Here is a 20,480-nt window from a genome sequence, read left to right on the forward strand (position 1 = left end):
TAATGTCCCTGCATATTTACTGCACATTACTGGCGAGGGCCTCCTCCATCCCTGGTGATCATGTATTTCTGGAACTCCAGGTTCCCCGTCTACTGGCCAAACGGATGAACTGTCCTGTCATGCTCTTGATCCTGCACTGTGCTAAGCACCCGTACTCCCTCTGAAGAGCTACGGGCATACAACTCCTCCAGGACCAGGCCCTCGGGGCCTGCTGCTGCACCACCGACGTCAACAGTCAGTTGATCTAAATGGGAGCTGGACCAGCCCACATGGCTGCAATGCAAGAAAGTACATGCTCACCACACGGGAGCCCACCCCTACTCCAGAGCTTTCCCCCCCCCCCCCCGTTCAGGAAGGTAGTCCTCTTCAGGAAGAGCACTTAAGCATATGGGACTTAGGAGCACATGCTTTTAGGTCTCAACCCAGCAGGCTTCCACTGACGTGAATGGGAAATGTCTGCAAGAATCAAGGGTACGTCTAGACTACATGGCTCCGTCGACGGAGCCATGTAGATTTGTTTGTTAAATGGCTGTTGCGCTGAGCTGACAAACAGCTGATCAGCTGTTTGTCGGCTCAGCGCGCTAGTCTGGATGCTCCCCTGCTGACATGAAAGCCCTTTATCGACCTTCCCGGTAAACCTCATCCTATGAAGCATAACAGGGAGGTCGATAAAGGGCTTTCAGGTCGGCAGGGGAGTGTCCAGACCAGCGCGCTGAGCCGACAAACAGCTAATCAACTGTTTGTCGGCTCAGCGCGGCAGCCATTTAAATTTAAATGAAGCCGCGATTATTTAAATCGCAGCTTCATTTCCCTTTGCCAATCAGCCTAATCTAAATGGCTCCATCGATGGAGCCATGTAGTTTAGACACACCCCAAGTGGCAGAATGAAACCCAAATGCTCCCAAAACTGATGCAACATGATGCCTTTTCTTCACCTCCCCCGGTTACAATGAAAACAAGTGTGTCTACGATTTGGTAAAATATATTTTATTTGTTCATACAAAGAAATAGTATGAATTCTCAGAATTTCATTTTCCTAGAAACCTCTTTCTCTGTGTAAAATTAATTTGTGTTGTACATACCACAAAATACTTGATTTACATTTTTTATTTTTTTTAAACAAATTGGCTAGTCTATAGTACCATGTTACAGACAACACATTGCTAATACCTGTACTGCACTTCTGAATACAGGGCTGAATGAAACTCAGCCATAAATTAATGTTACAATGTGAAAAAATTCTAACCACACCTCTGAGTTTATCTGTTTATCCTTCTAGAAGAAAAGCAAAAATGAGGATAGCACTGAATCTATGATTAGCAAACCAGATGCATACTAGAGGGAATCCAACCCTGGTTGCCATATTGCTTAGGTAAGGCTTTTTATATTAACTGATCTCATATAAACTTTATTACAAAGGCTGTTTGGCCAAGATTAGCAATTTGCTTAAGGTACTCAGTGTATCCAACACCACGTATTTCTATAATCCAGTATGATTGCTTCATGAAACCATTCAGTACCAAGACTTGATCAGACCTATTAAGCCGACAGCCTGGTGAGTATTGTACACTTAAGAAAGGCATCGGGAAACCAAAAATGGTTACAAAGAAAGTACATAAATCCTCCAGTATTAAAACAAAAAACCCAAGGAAACGGAGGTAAAATGAAGACGTGGCAAAGTGATAAAATACCTGAAGTGTGCCAAGCACGGGCAGAAATGGGACTACGTGGTTGGACGGTGTTGTCACTGGACCAGAAAGTGCCCATTTGCATGCAAGTTGATGGCTGGAGAGTTACCCTGGGGGGCCTTCATGGCCAGGAAGGAATACAAGGCTTAATTCTACACACTGCATAAGTTCATCAGTAGGAAGACACAGCGATTCAAGTTCCGTAATAACTAGTGTCCCCGGATGCTGCTTTAGGAGCTATAAAGCATTTTTCTGCAGTCATTCAAGAACCTCAAGCTAGCAGTCCCTTGTGGTAAACTGAATATGCTAGTTTAGCTATCACTCGGTATTAGAGGTGGATCCCAAGACCCGGTGTCCAAGCCGAAAGCCTGGGCCCAAAACACACACACATCCAAATGCCACTGGAGTTTTCATCCCAGCTTTGCAACCCAGGGCTCCCTCTGCATTTCAGTAATGGGGATGCCGTGGTTTCTGATGTGGCTTTTCACGTTGTTGGCTGATGGAACTGCGGATGGCAGAACAAAGCAGTTTCACAGGCGGGATTTCCCCTGTCCATTGAGGGGGAAAGACTCAGAGGAGAAACACAATCAAAGGTTGCATCGTGCTTAAAAACGCACCAGAATTAGAGAGTCATTATAGAGCCTGATCCTGCAAAGTACAAAGTGCACGGATCCTCAGCCTCACTCGGCTGGGATTTAAGGGTGCGCTCACATATGTGTCTTTCTCCCCCCCCACCTAGTGGGGTGTGGTCCCCTCCCACAGATTTCCCACTAGCATTGATAAATAGGAGTGCTGGGACAGAGAGCCCCTTTTGATCCTGTCTCTCTCTTTTCTTGCCGTGACATTACACCACTCTTGTAAATTATATGCTAAAATTCCCTGTTAGTCATTAGGTTAAACTAAGCACCTCTTGGGTTTGAAGTGGGTGTAGATCCATCCCCATGTGCAGACACCTTGATTCTCAAAACACAAGGCTGACTTCTACTCTCAGGACCATTAGCATAAGCCTGCTCAGAGACGGACCCAAAGAGAGAGCAACTTGGGCCTGCTAACTGTATGGTTTGGAAGGAAAGTTATTGCATCTGCATCTCTATCATTAAGCAGCTGTGCGTAGGACAGTTAAGTGCAAGGAGGCTGTTAAGGTAAAAGCAACATCTGGGGAATGCACTAGGGGACACGTTACCACAGCTGGGCATTGTTAGTGATCTGTATTGGACTAGAAGGTGAGTGGGAGGCTAGCATATATTGATAACACATAGAAAACCAACACAATGAAATCATGTATCCTTTACCCATTGACCTAGATGCTGTGGCATTCACATGCAGATGTTGAGTTTTACTGCACTGCACATACATGATGCATGTACTTGTTCACTTAAATAGGAGCACAGGATCTATTTAGCAAATACTTTGCTGCTCTCACTAGACAGGCGTTGTAGACATTCCTGCACACTGCAGTTAATCCATTGTTTAATCGACACTCAGGATTAGACTGAAGTCAAAAACTGCCAAGTGTAGCCTGTAGTTGCCCTGGAACAATGGTATGGCTTTGCTTTAATCAAATTCAATGGGAATTAGGGTCAGGATTTTTCTACTCTATCCCCTAAGAGGTCCATTAGAGAGGGGTGAACCTCAACCGGTGCAGATACCCAAGGTTGGTGACCATTATCCAGCCCATCTAAGCCTATGAAATTTGGCCAGAACTCTTGTGAGAATCGGATTCATCCGCTCACTGCTAGCTTCCAGCAGGTTGTAAATTCTGCAAGAATAGCCAGGGTCCTATTTGTGCTCATCTGCACAAAAAGTGTTTGGTTCAAACTACAGGTCTTTATGGTAACTGGTGGCCCCGCCTTTGCCGGTGTATTGAGTGGATTAATAGTTAAGGAGCAGTTTGGATTCACAGCGGTGCCCTGTGAGATACAGCACCGCTGTTTGATTCAGAGTCTCTTCCAAGACTCTGGCATCAAGGCGCTGCATGTGAAATGGAGGAATCAGCGGCAGTAGATACAGGCAAGAGCGACGTACGTGTTCCCATGTCATTCCAGGGATTCATCTGCTAGGTAACACCCGTTCTCGGTTCTGGAGAGACTGATGATGATGCGTTAGACCAATTGAAAGGGGAACAACAGCCCAGGGGAATGAGGCTGAACCCCCCTTCCCCCCCACACACACACACTCATTGCACTGGTGAGCTACACAGCTCTCCAGCTACGTCTGGACTCACTGCGTTCCCTACCCACTCCTTGGGGGACACTCACTCAGCGACAGACGCAGACCCTGGGTTTTGCTACTGGCCCCCGTGGTTCTATCGATTTCTTTGGTGTGTCAAAGCAGACGCTCCGCCTGCGCGCTGGACTCAAGCAGGTTTGAAAACAGGCTCCGTACAACGCGAGTGCTGAGTGCTCGTAGGAGCTGAATTTCATTCGCTGCGGAACCGCTTTGCCCAGCCTGAATCATTCCACATCTTTAATAAGAACAAGAATGCAGGTTTTAAAAATGCATAGAGTTGCCACCCAGGAAACCGGACTGGGCGCGAGGGGGAAAGAGGGAAGAGTCTCCTTGTTAAAAAAAAAAAAAAAAAAAAAAAAAGACACCAAAGGGCATAGGTGGCTGGTGAAGGTACAGCTGTGGGAGGTAAGCCCCAAACCCTGCCCCCAGTCCTGCCCCTTCTGCTCAGACAGAGTGTGTGCGGGGCCAGGCTAGCCGTTTGGGAAGGCAAAGCCTTCCCCTGCCTAGCATACCCGCCGCCTATGCTGGGGGGGGGGGGGGAGAACAAACTGATGAGACCGCTCTCCCCTTCAGCAAAACGTTACATTGGGGGGGCACTTTTCCAAAGGAGCAGCTTAACACCAAGCAAAGCAGGGGAAGCAGAAGTCAGCGGAAGACTCCCCACAGCAACAGCTGTATGGCTTGGGGGAGTGGACACCGATGCACTTTGCATTTGCTGCCCACCTGCAAGGCAGCTGCCGTGTTAGACATAAGCCTCTGCCCCCCACGGCCTCTCCCTCACTTACTGTTTCTCCACAGACAGGAAGGAAGGTGATGGCCCAACTGATCTGATGCTCATGGTAGGGGGACGGATCCTAGGGACATGGCAAGGAAATGTTTCTAAAGGTCTAATACCCGTAACAAAAATAAAATTGTGCTTTTTCCCCTCCCCCTTCCTTTTTAATACGAATTTCTGCTAGGTGAATGGAAGCACCGGTTACAAACCAAACCAAGAGATCGGTATTAGAATTAAATGCCATGGAATGTTTTGTTTTTTTTAAAAAAACCAAACAGGTTATGGGCTGATATTCTAGACAGTGTGGTTAGGCAGCTTAGTGAATTAATTACTTAAGAATTAAAAATAAATTATTATAAAATAGATTTCTGTACATTTTACATACACACACATATATCTTTAGAGAAGCAAGCTGCGCCATGTGGTAATTACAAGACGACACCAGCCTCAGTCCCAGCCAAAGTCGTGCCCAGTCATCTGGTAGAACTTCATGTTGAAAGGCCGGTAGAACTCCCGCAGTCTCTGCACCACCTCCTGGTCGATGTTGGGGTGGGTCCGGCCTTTCGTTTTCCCCAGGCAGTGGGGTTTGCTGCTGCCCTCGGCCTTCTTCAGGCAGGGGAAGCCCTTGGTTTTGTTGAAGTAGAAGTGTTTGTCCGTGATGATCCTCTTGAGGCCCAGAAAGTCCTGGACCCTGCCCAGCTCCCCGGCAGGGTCGCTGATCAGCCTCTCCCCGCTGACAAAGAGGATCTGGCCAATGGGGAAGTAGAGGAGCCAGTTCTCCAGGTGCTTGGCGTAGATGCCTATCTGGATGGCGCTCCAGGAGGTGTCGATCAGGCCTGTAGTCCTGTTTTTGAAGGTCAGGCTCTCAAAGGTGGGGATATCGGGCTTCTTCGAGAGAGTCTGCGTGTAATCGGAGATGGCTCGGGTCACGGGGTCCCGCACCACCACGATGAGCCTGGTGCCCTTCGACATGGCGGAGATGCGTGCGGGCGCTTCCTTGGTGACAAAGTAGCTGGGGGTTTTCTCCATGGTGATCTGCCCGTCAAGGGTTCTGGGCATCAGGTCTCTGCCAAGGAACAAATGCATTGGTTAGGATGGGAGAAGAACTCAGCTCTTGCAAAGTAACCTTTATGGGCCCTGCTACCAGCACACACCCTACTAGTGTGCTTTGCAAATACACAAAGTACCAGTGCACAAGGTTCGCCTCCTGGCAGTGATACCGCAGTAGGGACTCGTGCTCTGTATTTGGCTTGCTTTAAAGATGCCAGTCCAACCTCCTGGGGCTCTGAATTAGCTGTAGTCTTAAAACGACGTCAGTTCAGCACAATGCAATTGAAATAGCCTCGTCGGAAAAAGCGAGAGCACGGAGCAAAGGAATCTCTTTCAATTCCATTATGCAGTTTCGAGACAGCGGCTAATTCGCAGCATCTAGCACCACGGGCTCCCCGTCCATGACTAGAGCTCCTGCATGCCTCTGTAACACAAATAATAAAAAAACTCAACACCCGTTGTCCTCGGTGGAGCCATGATCGTGAATCCAAGGGAAAAGGATGACCCCTGTGTTTTGATATCGAGCCATATGAATGTATAATCACAAACGAATCCTTAGCCTAGGATAATCCCTTCTGCACACTTTGGCTAGCAATTGTACAAATTACAGGCAATCTTACAATACTAAACTCCTTGGTGCAATGTATCCAACCCACCGTAGCACGTATCACACTAATAAAAAATACAAGTGAAAAAACAGATCTCTTCAAAAGGCAGTAGCCACAAAGCTCTTCCACCCACTAAGCTCCAACATATCGGCACATCAGCTGCAAGGGGCACCGGAATTCTGTAATTTAACCCACCAGATGTTTTCACATCTATATGCTCCTCTTTCATATCAGCGCTATTTGCTCAGGCTAGAAAACGCAGCCCACTTCGCCCCACAGTCGGTCTGGGCAAAGTGGTGAAGAGCAAAGCCTCTCCAGGAGAGCAGCTAGTTTCTGCACCTACTGCATGCTGGGGAAAAGGTCGGTGCCAGGATTCCACAGGTCAGCGCGTAAGGCCATAATGGGGCAGGCCAGTGGAAATGCCGTCAGATCCATATTTAAAGGGACATCATATCCCACCATGCAAGGAAGTGGCTTTTCCTCCTCCTGTGCCCTTGTATTTCACCCACAGCAAGGCCTAACTGCAGCAGCTTTGGACAGGTACAGTCCCTTTCACACACTGCGTGCCACACCGCGACACAGGCGCCAGGTACAACCTGTGCTTCCCTAGTAAATTCCCAGGGAACAAGTCGCCACCCAAGACTTTGCCATGCCCACGAGTGATTTTTCAGGAGAAGCTGCTCTCTAACCGGCAAATGCCAGACGAGATCTGTTTTCTAAGCCCATCACAACACACAGCACACCCAGAATGGTACAGCGCACCACCACCGAATCTAACCAGAGTGGAGGCAAATGGATTGGACAGGCCACATGTTCACCAGTGTCTTGGGGACACTGAGCATAGCCTGTTCTGGCGGTCTCATGCCATTAGAGGTTGGTTTGACTTACAAAGCCCCTAGCGGCCTTGGAGTTGCCTACCTAGGAGACTGTTCACAACTGCAGCAGCTGCAATTCCGAGAGGTGCCTACGTTGAAGCCCCTTTGCAAGTAGAAAGAGGAATTTGTCAAGGTGCTAGGCCTTGAGAGCTCCCTATCTCCCCAGGGTCGTGTAAGCCTGAGCAAATTAGCCTTTGGAGCATGCTGGAGGGCCTGCTTTTTCTCCCTGGAGATAGGTAGTCAGCATCTCTTGCTGTCTTCAAGACTGGCTGCATTTCTGGAGGAGATGTGTTAGCCAAACAAGTTATTGGGCTCAGCACAGGGTAACTTAGTGAAATTTAAGGGTCTGTGTTATTAGGAGGCCGGACTAGATGATCTAATTGTCTCTGCTGGCCTTAAACTCTGAAAATGTAGGAAGGGTTGGGCAGCGTGATGTGTAGGACTCTTGGAGCATGTCTACACTAGGAAATTATTTCAAAATACTTATTTTGAAATAACACCCAAAATAACTATTTCAAAATAGCGCATCCATGCTACAAGAAAGCCTCAAAATGAATCCAGGGCAGGCTCCCTTAACCTCGATGTAGAGCCCCAGAATGCACTGGGGAGCAATTACTTGGAATAACGCTGGGGAGTAGTTATTTCCAAATAGCAGCAGTGGAGTGTCCACCCGACCGTTATTTCGAAGTAACTGTTGTTCCTTGTGGAAAGCAGGAGTTCTGGAATAACCAGCCCCTTATTTCAAAATAACAGGCTTGGTAGTATAGAGGCTCCATTTGTTATTTTGAAGTAACTCCCTCATGTAGACCAGGGCGTGGATTGCACAGGAGGGGGGAAGTATGAGGGATCAATTCATTATTCTATTTAGGTGTTGCTGGGTCACTTGATCCAACCTGGGAGAAAGTGACAGGGATGTTTTGGTCCATTTTCCAACAGAGTGTCCAGAACACCAAGAACACTGAACAAATGCTCCTTTATGCGTTGCAAAAATCCCAACCTCACTAATGCACAGCCTTCAGCAGGGGTAGCCATTAAATCCACCCCTCTTCAGCATACGGGAAAAGAGGGGTTCACTTGGAGAAGACAGCCTCATCTTCTCATGGCCCCCTACCTTTACAGATGTCCATCCACATCCCAGAACATTTATACAAACAGTCGCAACGGACCAGAACCTGAATTCTTGTGAAGTGCTGCTGAGCTCTTGCAACTCCTGTTCGTTTCAGAGTGAACAAAGGATGCTCAGTCTTACAAGACTAGCTCAAGAAAGTTTCAAAGCAAAAATGGTCTGGGTTCCCTCTTCAGGATCTACAGATGGCTGGATTGTGTTTCGAGAGCTACAAAACTTCCTTCTTAAAATGCTGGCATAGTTGCACCTTCCTCTTCATGTAAGAAACCCAACGTCTATCTCTACCAGGGAAGAATAAACCGGTAGGGAGGGAAATGTGATCTTTGAGCTTCCAGACAAGAGTAAGAACAAATGAAGACCCTCCCAACATGCATTAGAGTTATTAAAAGTCCCCCCCCCCCCGTATCTAGCTCCAAAAGCAAAACTCTCGCACTATGTGCTGACATTCTGTTGTATACTGGTAGTAGGCCAAGACTTCTGTCTCTCAGGGTCTGGTGGGATCATGTACAAACAAAAAGACAACTCTGGTGGGCAATGAAGTCTACTGAGACTAAGATGGCATTGGATGAAAACAGCCTCCAGCTTTAGGAAAATAAAGATCGGTATTTAGAGCCAACTTTGATGTTCTAGCTCATCTCTACCAGACATCTACCTATGGGTCTTTCAGGCTTTCCTAAACCTGCACGTAGTCATCTTGCTTGCGACTGAATTAGGGGAAGTAAAGTCACAGGTTTACCAGATGGTCTGAGATTTACCCAGGTGGAGAAGTAGCTAATGCCTGCTGATACCTGACTTAACTAAAGATTACGACGATTCCTAGGTGAGCCACCATCCGATTGATGGATGTGCACAAAGGGCAAACAGCTCTTCTCATGGCACTAAGGGGACAATCCCTACACACGCTGGAGTCCACATGAAAATTCTTGTTGGCTTTGGGATGAGCAAGAGTAGACCCGAGTTGTACAAGCCAGTCGTTCTGACAGGGAATGAGCCGAGGGCTGCAGGGACAGCAAGAGCAAACTAAATCAGCGGAGAAGAATCACTGGCGAGAAGGAAACTGGAAGAAGAGACAGTGGAGGACACAGGTTGGGAGGCTCTAAATCATTAGGCTGAAAAGGAGGGAAATCAAACTTTGCCCCACAGTTACTGATCTGCTGAGCATAAAGCTAACATGTTGCCTGGATGGCTCTGTTATGTGTCCTACAACTCCTCATGCACAGATGTGGCTCATAGAGACTATAGGGTCCAGCCTGGACACCCAAGTTAAACGTCTGGTTAACTTGAGTCTGCTCTCTTTTGTTCAAATAGGTGTGGCTCCCCATAAACTTAGCACAGGGAACACCATAAAAGGGGAGTCAGCTGTGGGGAACCTTGCTGTCTCTCCCCTATGCTTTGGTTGAGCAAGGTTTGGTCGCACAAAGCTTTCAGAAAATTAACAACCCACCCCTCCATTGGTCATTCCCGCCTACCCCTCATACAGGAACCTCAGCACACTCTGTACAACAGATCAGACCCTTGGCTGAGGGAAGGTGGTCCAGGCCATGGACATCAACCAAGGCGCTGGCTGTTAAAGCTTCTGTGAAAAGGACTCTCGGTAGAGCCAGGGAGGGGCGTTGTGAACAGAGATGAATTTTCCGCAGGCAGAGAGCAAAGCTCCTAACTCCAAGCTCTTAACACGTCAAGCAAGACAAAAGGGATAAAAAAAAAGCTTTTCCTTTAATGAATATTTCTTCAGCAAAGCTTGTGCCCATCGTAGGCAAAGTGATAGGCTTATCCTAAAGATGGATTGGCCTACTTTACCTATTAACCACTTAGACTAATGTACGAATGAATAAAGGGAGCCTATCCGTTCTAATCCCAGGCCTTTGCAGTCCCCAATCTTTAATAAAGCAAGCAAACAAATATGTAAAACAAAACAAAAAAAACTTTCCCGGAAGCAGCAACATTTTAACACAAACGTTTCTAAAGTGAAGGACGGAGCGAAATAAGTGTACCAAGTCGCAGCGACAGGTGGCCACACGGTAATCCAATCCCTGATGCTTAATGCCCCTTTGTGGCAGCTTTTTGTCCAACCAGAGGGACTGTGAACTAATCTGTTGACACTTCTCAATAAAGAATATCAAGAGAGGCTATTGTCAGTGGGAGGGGCGGGTGGACGAGGGAATGTTTACAAACTGTTGAGTGGTTATTAGCTTGTATCGAGTTGGCAGGTACAACAGGCCTATGTTCGCAACAGAGACAAAAGCTTTTCCCTGGGGTAGCATGTGACAATATTGATGGCCCAGGAGCGTGTCAGGCCTGGTGTAGTAACCCGCCCAGGGCCTATTCCCAGGGTGGGGGACCTCCATAAAATGCAAGAAAGTTGCACATTTTGGGGGAGAGGAGGACGGGTGGAAAACTAAATCTGACTGGAAAAAAGCATTTCTGAATCTAGGCAGCAGGCAGAGCCCAGTTTGCAAACGTGTGGCATGGATTGCATGCAATATAATTATCGCCCCGGTGGTTCTTATGCCTCCAGATCAGATTCCTGACAAGATCAGCAAGATGCCCAGCATGGCAGATTGTAGATTTAAGAGGTTCTCCTCTCCTCCCGCACACGTCCACAGAGATTGTATTCACCCGGGGAGATGCCTCAGAAGAGTGTTTAATTTTAGCCCGTTTTTTCCGGTTGATCACGACCGATGTAAAATACACGACGCAAATGTTGTTTTTCTGCCTACAGAGCTATCTCCCTACCTTCAACTGATGCCAACTCGAGCTCCCCCCAGGGCTGGAGATGGCACCAGTGTAAAGTAGGGAGGCAAGGTGGGTCCCAGTGGCTTAATGCATAAGGCATCAGCCTGAAGGCATCTCAAGGGCCACATTATGCACTGGGCAGGTGCTATGAGAGTGGAAACTGAGTAAGCACCTTTCTGGGGTAGCCAATGGTCTGTGGAAGCTTCAGCAGGTGCAATACTAGAAGCACCTGCTCCTCTGCCTCTCTCACGCTGAAGCCGCTAGCACCAAGGGATATACTGGGCATGTTGGAAAGGGGAGACGGAACGGACAAAGTGCGTCTGCAATCTCCAGCTGGGGCTCACCGCCCATTGTCACTCTTACACTAGCTAGAGCAGCATGGCTGCTGCTGTATGGGCAGAGAATCCGGAATCCAGCTCTCTCCTTAAGCTGTATCCAGAGTTGAAAACCAACAGGTCTGGCCCACCGATATTTCCATGTCTGCCCACTGTTTTATGTTCTACTAGACGTTGAACCTCTCTAGTCTGCCGGAACGCTCTGATCCGGCAACATCTGTGGTCCAGCACGATTTGAGTTAGATGGATGTCCACTTATGAGTGTGGTCAAATTGTCTCAAAGTCTGTTTACAGCCGCCAGGCCTGGCTCTCAGTGTTCTAGACTGTTATTTTAGCTCTAATTTACCCCTAACTGTCTTCTAAGAGCCCAGTAAGCAGTGGAAGTGTGGGTGATGCTGCTAAAGGGTGCCAGGCTAAAGAAATATAAACTGTAATTCACTTCAAGGGAACAAGACTACAGAGGGAATGGTACTAATGAACTGACAGTTGCCTTCAGCGTAAACTAAACGGGGGAGAGGAGCAAAATCGTTACCTTGATTGTTTGCGTCCTATTGTACGTACATGATGGGTATGTCTAAAGTACACCCCTCTATCGGCAGAGGGATGTAAATATATGTATCGAAAGTGCAAATGAAGCCTGGATTTAAATATCCCGTGCTTCATTTGCATAATGGTAGAAAGCACTTTTTCCCTCCCCCCGAAACAGGGTTTAAAAAAAAAAAAAAAAAAAAACGGCAGTTTAGATGGGGCATTTTCATCAGAAATGTCCCATTTTGAAAGATCCTGTTCTCCTAAAACAATGAGGAGTACAGGATCTTCCGAAATGGGGCATTTCTGTCGAAAATGCCCCGTCTAAACTGCCAGGCTTTTTTTCGAAAAGCTCTGTTTCGAAAAAAAGCAGCATCTGCCATTATGCAAATGAAGCACAGGATATTTAAATCCCGGCTTCATTTTCACTTTCGGTACGTCTGATTTACATCCCTCTGCCAACAGGGGGGTGTAGTTTAGATGTACTCAATCTTAAGTCTCGTTTGCTGTAGCTCACCACTTAGTATTGGATGGTCACCACTGGCCAGCTGCAGACAATCCAAACCTAGACACTCTCTTAAGACAGCCTAGTACTTTCAGCGAAGGCTTGGGAGCAAGTAACTCCTGAACTCTAATCCCAGCTCTGTTCCATGTGGCCTTGGGTCAATCACATCCCTGCTCTGTGCCTCAGTTTCCCAAAACTGTATAACAAGAATTACCACGCCCATGTCATGGAAGAAGAGAGATGAGATTGGATTGTATGTTGAGTGGTTTGAAGATGGAGATGGGTATTTAAATATTATTTGCATAAACATTGATGGCCCAGATTCTCAAAAGATATTTAGGTGCCTAATTGCCATGTAGTCCAATAGGATTTAGGTACCCAACTACCTGTGAGGATCTGGGCCTAAATGACTTGCTGCTTTAAGACGGTGCAGGAATTCATGCTCTCTTGCAAAATTTACAGGTTTCCCTGCTTCAGCACAAGCAACACATGCCACAAGAATGACCATTTTGTGCTGAATTTCCAGACTTCACCCCCCAGTTATTCCCTGGAAGGAAGAGACAGAGGCAAAAAGGAAACAAATAAAAAGAGAGAAGTGAGGCAAATTATTTTGGGCTTCATCAATATTCAGTTCAGGTTCAGGCCGGTAATCCAGATTCATTTACCTATGTACGCTGCAGGCCAGATTCACAATGCCCAGGCGGGTTTTGCCTAACCTTCAGTGGTGGAAGATGTGACAAATGTCTATAGAAAAAGAAGGAAGTGGGGCCCTTTTGCAGACCGAAGCTGTGGCGACCTGGTATTTCCTACAAAAGATGCTTGGACACCCGGATGGACCATCTAAAAACCATCTGGTTTAGATTGAAGGCTCGTGTGCTCAGAAAAATCCCTTGCAACTGCTTCCATTCAACAGGCTTCAGAAGATCCGCTGAGACGTGCAGAACACCTAAGGTACTGAACTTCAAAAGTCATTTATAAACAAGGGGATGACTGAGCTGGAGGCAGCTAAAACCCAGCTTCCAGGTAACAGTTCCTAAGGCCCCATCTCCACTTGCTGTGCTGGAGATCAATCTTCTAGTGTTCGATTTAGCGAGTCTAGTAAGGACCTGCTAAATCAAAAGCTGAGGGCACCCAGGCCGGCGCCGGCACTCCCACTCCTCCTGAGGAGTAAGGGAAGCCGACGGGAGCACCTGCTTCAGTCGACCTCCCACTATGGAGATGGCGCCAAGCTTGAATTAAGGTACATCAACTCAAGCGGTGTTATTTACGTACCTTAAGCCGACTTTCCAGGTCTAGTATAGACCTGACCTAAAGCTGCAGTGTAGAGCTGTACAACACCTGTAGCCTTAAAGGGTAGAGGCGGGACAAAACTTTAGACACCTGACAAAAATTATAGGCTGCTTTGGAAAAGCTGAGCCTTCATCTCTCTATGTGATTAATACTTGCCCGAGCTCCTGGGACACTCTGCCAGGACAAACTGGTTACCGTTTGGTAAATGCACAGATATTACAGAGATGAATGGAGAGCAGGAAGCCCTATAAATAAAGCTCTTCTTCCCATCACCCTTCGCTGGACTGCAGAGGGGTCTGGACTGCAGGAGTCCCCATGGCTCCGAGGGATTTATAGAGCACTAGCTTGCATTGGGGACGAAACCAGCGTGCGATAAATAAACACAGTCTCTGTCTTCAGCTTCCTAGAGTTTGGTCACTTGTATTTTTTGCTTTGCTCCTGTCCTGACACAATGAACCATCCTGCAAAAAACTGACCAGCCTGCAGGTGCAACAGAGGGGAAAACTCAGTAACGAGACAGAATTCAACCTTTCCAAGCCTGAACAGGTCGCCAGCAGGGAAGTGAGGGGAAACCAATTGTGGAGACTGGTTTCCAGGACCTCACACCGGCCTAGTCAGGACCTCCACTCTCTGTTTGAGCTGGTGGACAAAGGGAGAGGTGGGAGAGCGTTATAGAGCAATAACTCCCTAGCACGCCCCCGTTTCACAGAGTTAAGCTGCACCTACTAAGAACTTGAAAGAGCGTCCCCCCTTCATCTGCATTAGGAAAAGGTTCCGTCAGGCCTGGCCTTAGGGAAAAGTGAGCAAGGTGGTTGCCTTTGGCCCCGAGCCTTCAGGGTCTCACGCTGCCTGGCGCCCAACCAGCCACTCGCTCGCTGCCATGGCTGAGAATTGCCTGGCCACGCAGTGCAGCTAAGCACCGCGTGTCGCCTTAGGCCCTGCAAACTCTTTGGCTGAGCCTGGGTTCAGTCCCAACCTCCCCTTGCACCGCTAGCTCTCACACCAGTGTGTGCGCGTGTGTGTGTTTTAGAGAGACATCAGTCATTTAAATGTAGCTCAGAAGAGCGTGTTCATCTGGAGGTAAAGCCAGGGACACAGTTAAGGGGCGGAGGGGGTGAATTTCCCCATTGCGGTTTCCAAGATAGCAGGTTGCTGACAGGAAGAGGGAGAAATTTACAGAGCCGAGAGCTAGATTTAAAAGGCTGGTTTGCAGCTTTGGTAGACAATCGAGCACTGAGGAAAAACATGGACCCTGAAAAAACAAACAGTGCAGCAAGACAGCTTTATACCAGCCTGTGTCCTTAAAGCACAGTAACAGTCTCTTGTTTGCCACACACTTTATGGCAAGTAAATCCTTCACCGGGTTCTGTAGAGAACAAACCCAGGTCTAATTTCATTTACCCCTGGCTGCAGAGACCCCACCCTTCCTCCCACCTCCCCCTGACTTAGTGACAGCAGGAGTCACCAGACGCCTGTAGGAACTGAGCCTTACCCATCCCCTCCCCTCCGTGGAGCGGCAGCAGGGCCTGGCCTGATCCAGCATGGTGCAAATCATGCTCAGCAGCTTGCCAGACTGGGCCCAGCATCACTGGGATCTTCATCGTTCAAGGGGGCTCTGAAGGACTTCACAGGAAGAGGCAAGCACATGCAGGGCCGGCCCAAGTCATTTGGGCGCCCTGGGAACAGGCACGTGGCGCATGCGCAGGCCCGCCCCCCCGCAGGGAGCACGGGCCCGCCCCCCCGTAGGGAGCACGACGCATGCGCTGCCCAGCCCAGCCCCCGCTGCTGGCGCACAACCCGGGGCACGCCGCACCTGGCCGTGCAGGGCCCTGTGGCTGTGGGGGGAAGGGCGCTGTTGGCCAACACCACGGGCCCCTTACAGCTGCCATCAGGCACCCCCCATCAGTTGGTGCCCCAGGCAGCTGCCCGGCTCGCCCACGCCGTAGTCTGGCCCTGAGCAGATGGCTTGACTGTTGTGTTTGTTTAGGACATCCCCAGGCCTTGAATGAGCTAAGAAGCTTCAAGAAAGGCTCCGCTATCAGAGCAAGATGGACAGGGCTGAGCATGGCTTGCCGGGAGAAAGGGGAGGAAATCAGGAGTTTGCAAAGGGAGCTCTGAAAATCCTAGGAGGAATTTTTCTCCCTCCCACCACAAGCAGCAGAAAGGAAGCAACATAAAACGCACAAATTTATTTCACAGGCTGCTCTAAAGTACGCGTGAAGTTCTAACGGCAGCTCTTTCTTCCGAGTCGATAATAAAATCGTCAGATCCCAGAAATCTAGAAGAAATACGCTTCTAAAGCAAGACCCTGACAAGCCCAGTGGAGGAATGTTAAAGTAATAAAGCGTTTTAATTACCTCACGGAGACGGCCATCTGCACTGAGGTCAACCGGCTTTGAAATTCAGCTGGCTTGTATTCAGCTTTCTCCTGGTCGCGGATGGGGGCAGGGGACAGATCGATAAAGCCCCTTTAGGAGCCTAGTTCTGGTGTGTTGGGTTTGGGAGGAGGGGGACTTGCACAATAGATATTTTTCCACATGAAGTAAACCAGGAGTTAAGGAAACGCCCCCCCCCCCCCCCTTACACTGTACCCAGGGCCCGGACGGCTCCGTCACCTCCGCTCCACAGCACAGGACGCAGGAGTTCCCTCATCTCAAGCGGGACCCCATTGTTTGGGTTGGCAGATTACACAAGAAAGCCCAGAGTGACTGTGAACTGCCTTTAGGAAAGGGGCGTAACTCAATGCCATGCCACGGCATTTACACAGAAACAGATGATGGGAATTAATGAACTTCCCAGCGGATGGGGGAATAAATAATTGGGGCTGAAACAGACTCACCAAGGGAGAAACCTCGCCCTAGGATCCTGTTCAGGGTTTTGATACAGCCAAGAAAGAGCCACTCCTGTGTTTCCAAGACCCTCCCCCCCCCGCCCCGGACTCTGCAATTTAGGTTCCGTTATATAACTGGAGAAGCACGTCCAGTCCCTCTAGTGTGGATGCAGGCTCATTGGCATAAAAGGTCCTTATACCCATATGGGGAGAGGAATAAGAATGGCCAGACTGGGTCAGACCAAAGGTCCTGTCTGCTGACAGTGACCAATGCCAGATGCCCCGAGGGAGTGAACAGAACAGGGAATCATCAAGCGATCCCTCCCCTGACGCCCATTTCATCTTCTGACAAACTGAGGCAAGGGACACCATGGCCATCCTGGTTAACAGGCATTGATGGACCTAACCTCCATGAATCTATCTAGCTCTTTTTTGAACCCTGTTCAAGTCCTGGTCTATGCTAGTATAAACCATCTTTATACTGCTATAAATTGCATCCACCCCATATACCCCTGACAAACATCACACCTCCTGACCAAGAGAGTTATACTGGTGCAACAAACCTGTGCTTAGATCAGACCTAAAGATCTCTCAGTGATTCAGACACAGAGAGGGAAACAGAATCATTCCCATTGGGGTGGTGGGAAGTAGGAGATACAAAGTGACTTGCCCAAAGTGTCCCATTCTTTCATTCCAAGGCCAGAAGGGACCACCGTGATCATCCAATTTGATCTACTGTGTAACACAGGCTGGACAACACCCTCTCCTCCCACCCCTGCAAACAATCAAATCTTTTAGAAAAAAAAAACACTATAGTGATTTTTAAAATTTCAAGTGATGGAACCGACCATGACCCTTGGCAAGGTGTTCCCCTGGCGAATTCCCCCTCATTTAGGCACCAAGTTTCTTATCAGGCTCCAGAGCTGCAATCCAAAGGCTGAGCATGGGACCCCAATGCCCCTAAACTGAGGGGGCAAGAGGGTGGGTCTGGGGGGAAAGGCATCTCTGGCCCCTTGACAAGAATGCTCCAGGGGTACGAGTTCGCTCCAGCACAGGGATCTATTTGAAACCAAGATCTCAGCTTTACAGACAGAGCCAACCTCATACTTTCCTTCCCACCCTCCCTCTCCCCAGCCTACAAAGGCCCTAACAACTAGGCTGGTTACTTTAACAAGCGGCCTGGCTTTCACTCTCAGGCCTGACCGAACCTTAAAGGTTTGCCAGTTAACTATTTTTGTCAGGGGTGTGGCCGTTGCCTGCAGAGTAAAGGCTTAGAAAGGAGGCAGTTCCATGGATACAACTCATTCTCCCTGCCTTGCTGGAATAAAGTGATTTTGGTCTGAGCTAAACCACTTCTACACCAGGATAACTGCAGCCATCCGCCAAGGGGAGTTGCCACTTTAATTACAGGATCACTAACATGGTAAAGGCCTCAGATTAGCTCCTGAAGAGCCAGGGTTCTCCCACCTGCTGAATCACCAACAGGAACTTTTATTTATTAACTTACCCAGCGGGGCTGGAGCCTGTTTCAAATATCACTGCATAAAGATGAACATAAAAACAACCAGAGTGCGTCAGACCATCCAGCCCGGTATCCCGTCTTCCAACTGCGGCAAATGACCCAGAGGGAATGAGCAGAACAGGGAATTATCAAGTGATCCCTCTGACATCCATTTCCAGCCTCTGACAAACAGGCTAAGGACACCATTGCTAGCCATCCGGGCTAGTAACCACTGAGGGTGCATCTACACCACAGGGACTAACTTGAAATAAGCTACATCGATTGTGTAGCTTATTTCGAAATTAGGAGCATCTACACAGCACGTATTTCAAATAGAGCACTCTTCCTCTGACTCCCCTTACTTCTCGTACAATGAGAGTTACAGGAGCTGGAGTAAGAAGTCCTCCAGCTTGACTGTATTTCAGCATGATTTCAAAATGACTGCCTGCTGTTTAGACGTGGACTAAGTTATTTCAAAATAACATTGCTGTGTAGGCGTAACCTGATGGGCGTAACCTCTATGAATATATCTCGTTCTTTTCTGAACCCTGTTAAAAGTCCTGGTCTTTACAACATCTTCTGGCAAGGAGTTCCACAGGTTGTGGGTGTGCATAGAAAAAGCTTCCTTGAGTTGGCTTTAAAACTACTGCCTATAATTTCATTTGGTGACCCCTAGTTCCCATAACATAAGAACAAGGTATATCACTGACTCTCAGGGGGTGGGGTGGTTAAAAATTCAGCTAAAAATAGAAACTTATCCCTTTCCCCCTATTCACCCACTAGCAACCAGCTTGTTTTGAGAGGTGAGGGTGTTTGGGCAGGGTTTCTCTCCTCTGCTCCAGTTAGCCCAGGAATCTGGAAGCAGAACATGCTGGGAACCTCCAGGAGGAAGCCTCTTCTGATGGGATTTCCAGCCCAGTGTTACATGCTGGGGAGCTTTGGAGAAATCCTCCAACACTTAGATGCTCACAAGAGCCCTCAACCCGACTCTTGTCCCTTCTCTTGTTGCATCTGATCCCCCAGCCTCTTACTAATCTGCTGCAGGAAGCGAGAGTCAGCTGTGACTGCAGAGCAGTTCCGAGCCTGGCTGCTGAAGAGGAGGATGTGTGGGGCTAGGGCAGGGGAGACCTCCTTAGGGGGCCTGACCCGCCACTGCTTTGCACCTGTGGATAACACCTGGGCAAGGCTGGGCCCAAGTCACCACTTCCAGGGCCGGCCCGCAACATTTTGGCACCTGAGGCAGGGAGCTCAAATGACGCCCCCATGCTCCCTTTTCTCCTGCCTGCCAGTTATGTCTCTTGTGCCCGCCTACCTCCAGCACAGCACTCCCCCACCTCTGTGCATCTAGAGCAGAGAGAATACAGATGCACCAGCAGCAGACACAATTTTCTTCACTCTGAGTCCTAGTAGCCCCCCCCTCCCCCCCCCCCCACAGTCTGGCACCTGAGGCAGCCGCCTCAGTTCTCCTCACGGTAAGGCCGGCCCTGACCACTACCGTGAGCAGGCAACCCTCCCATCTGCCCTGTAGGGCTGAAGAACCAGAACTAGCGTGGACCAACGCTCCTTTGAGGGCCTCCTTGCCGGGAAGGAAGAGATGGGAGAGCTCCAGTCCTTTCCTTCAGGATCTCCACAGAAGAGGCCGTGGGGCCAGCCAGAATTTTCTCCTTCCTCACTAGAGCCCGCTGCAAGAGGGGCAGCGAGCCCTGACGGCTCACTGGACGGAACCTCCTTTTTCCATGAGCTCTGCCGCCTCTCTCTGTTCTTGTCCTTAAAGGCACCAAACTTCCACTAGATAAATTATCTCCCTTCCTCAGAGGGGCCTTGCTATCATTTCAGAGGAAGTGGCAAATATTCCGCTCTCTTCCGCCTGTCGCGGTTCTAATCCCCATTAGCGAGGCCCCACGTAAGCGAGGGCACGGTCATCTAGTGAGCGGCCATGCGGCGTCAGGGGGAGGGGCACACGGCAAGGAAAGAAGTGAAAGTAACAAAAGAGGCATTTGCCAGCTCCACGCCCCCCTACCCCCACCTCTCCTTCCCCCCAGAAAGGCCTAATCTGCATTGTCCTGGTGCTTCAAGGGGGCTTTGCTCTGAACCCAAGTAAAAAAGCTTTTGAGTGAGGGAGGGGGCAGAGTTGAAATGAGCATCTTATTCCTGTCGGTCAGCCCCAGCTTCCTTTTATTCTTCACAGAAGCCCCCCCTTCTCCTCCCCCCCCTCATCCCGTGGCAGTCCCATCTCGGAAAAAGCACCAGTTTCCTCTTCCTGCTGAGGGTGGGAGGCGATCAGGGGTAATGCTTAGATTAAATGCTAATTGTGGTTTATGGATGAGTTCTTTAGTCTATTTCTCATTATCAAACATCACTGCTGCCTGGCTAAGTCAGACAAAATCAGAGTCATTATTTCTTG

At 48.9% G+C, this 20,480-nt stretch overlaps 1 protein-coding gene across 1 annotated transcript in view; it reads right to left on the minus strand.

Moving 5' to 3' along the window:
- Window positions 1-1,483: 1,483 nt before the first annotated feature.
- LOC102444803 (heparan sulfate glucosamine 3-O-sulfotransferase 3B1) overlaps window positions 1,484-20,480 on the minus strand; it is a 46,625-nt gene continuing 27,628 nt past the window's right edge. Inside the window, exon 2 of the mRNA XM_075903514.1 lies at window positions 1,484-5,758. Coding sequence (XP_075759629.1) covers window positions 5,140-5,758 — 619 coding nt within the window. The 3' untranslated portion in view covers window positions 1,484-5,139. The remainder of the gene's footprint in view (window positions 5,759-20,480) is intronic.

Source organism: Pelodiscus sinensis, chromosome 20, assembly GCF_049634645.1.
Source record: "Pelodiscus sinensis isolate JC-2024 chromosome 20, ASM4963464v1, whole genome shotgun sequence".
Classification (NCBI taxonomy): Eukaryota; Metazoa; Chordata; order Testudines; family Trionychidae; genus Pelodiscus; species Pelodiscus sinensis.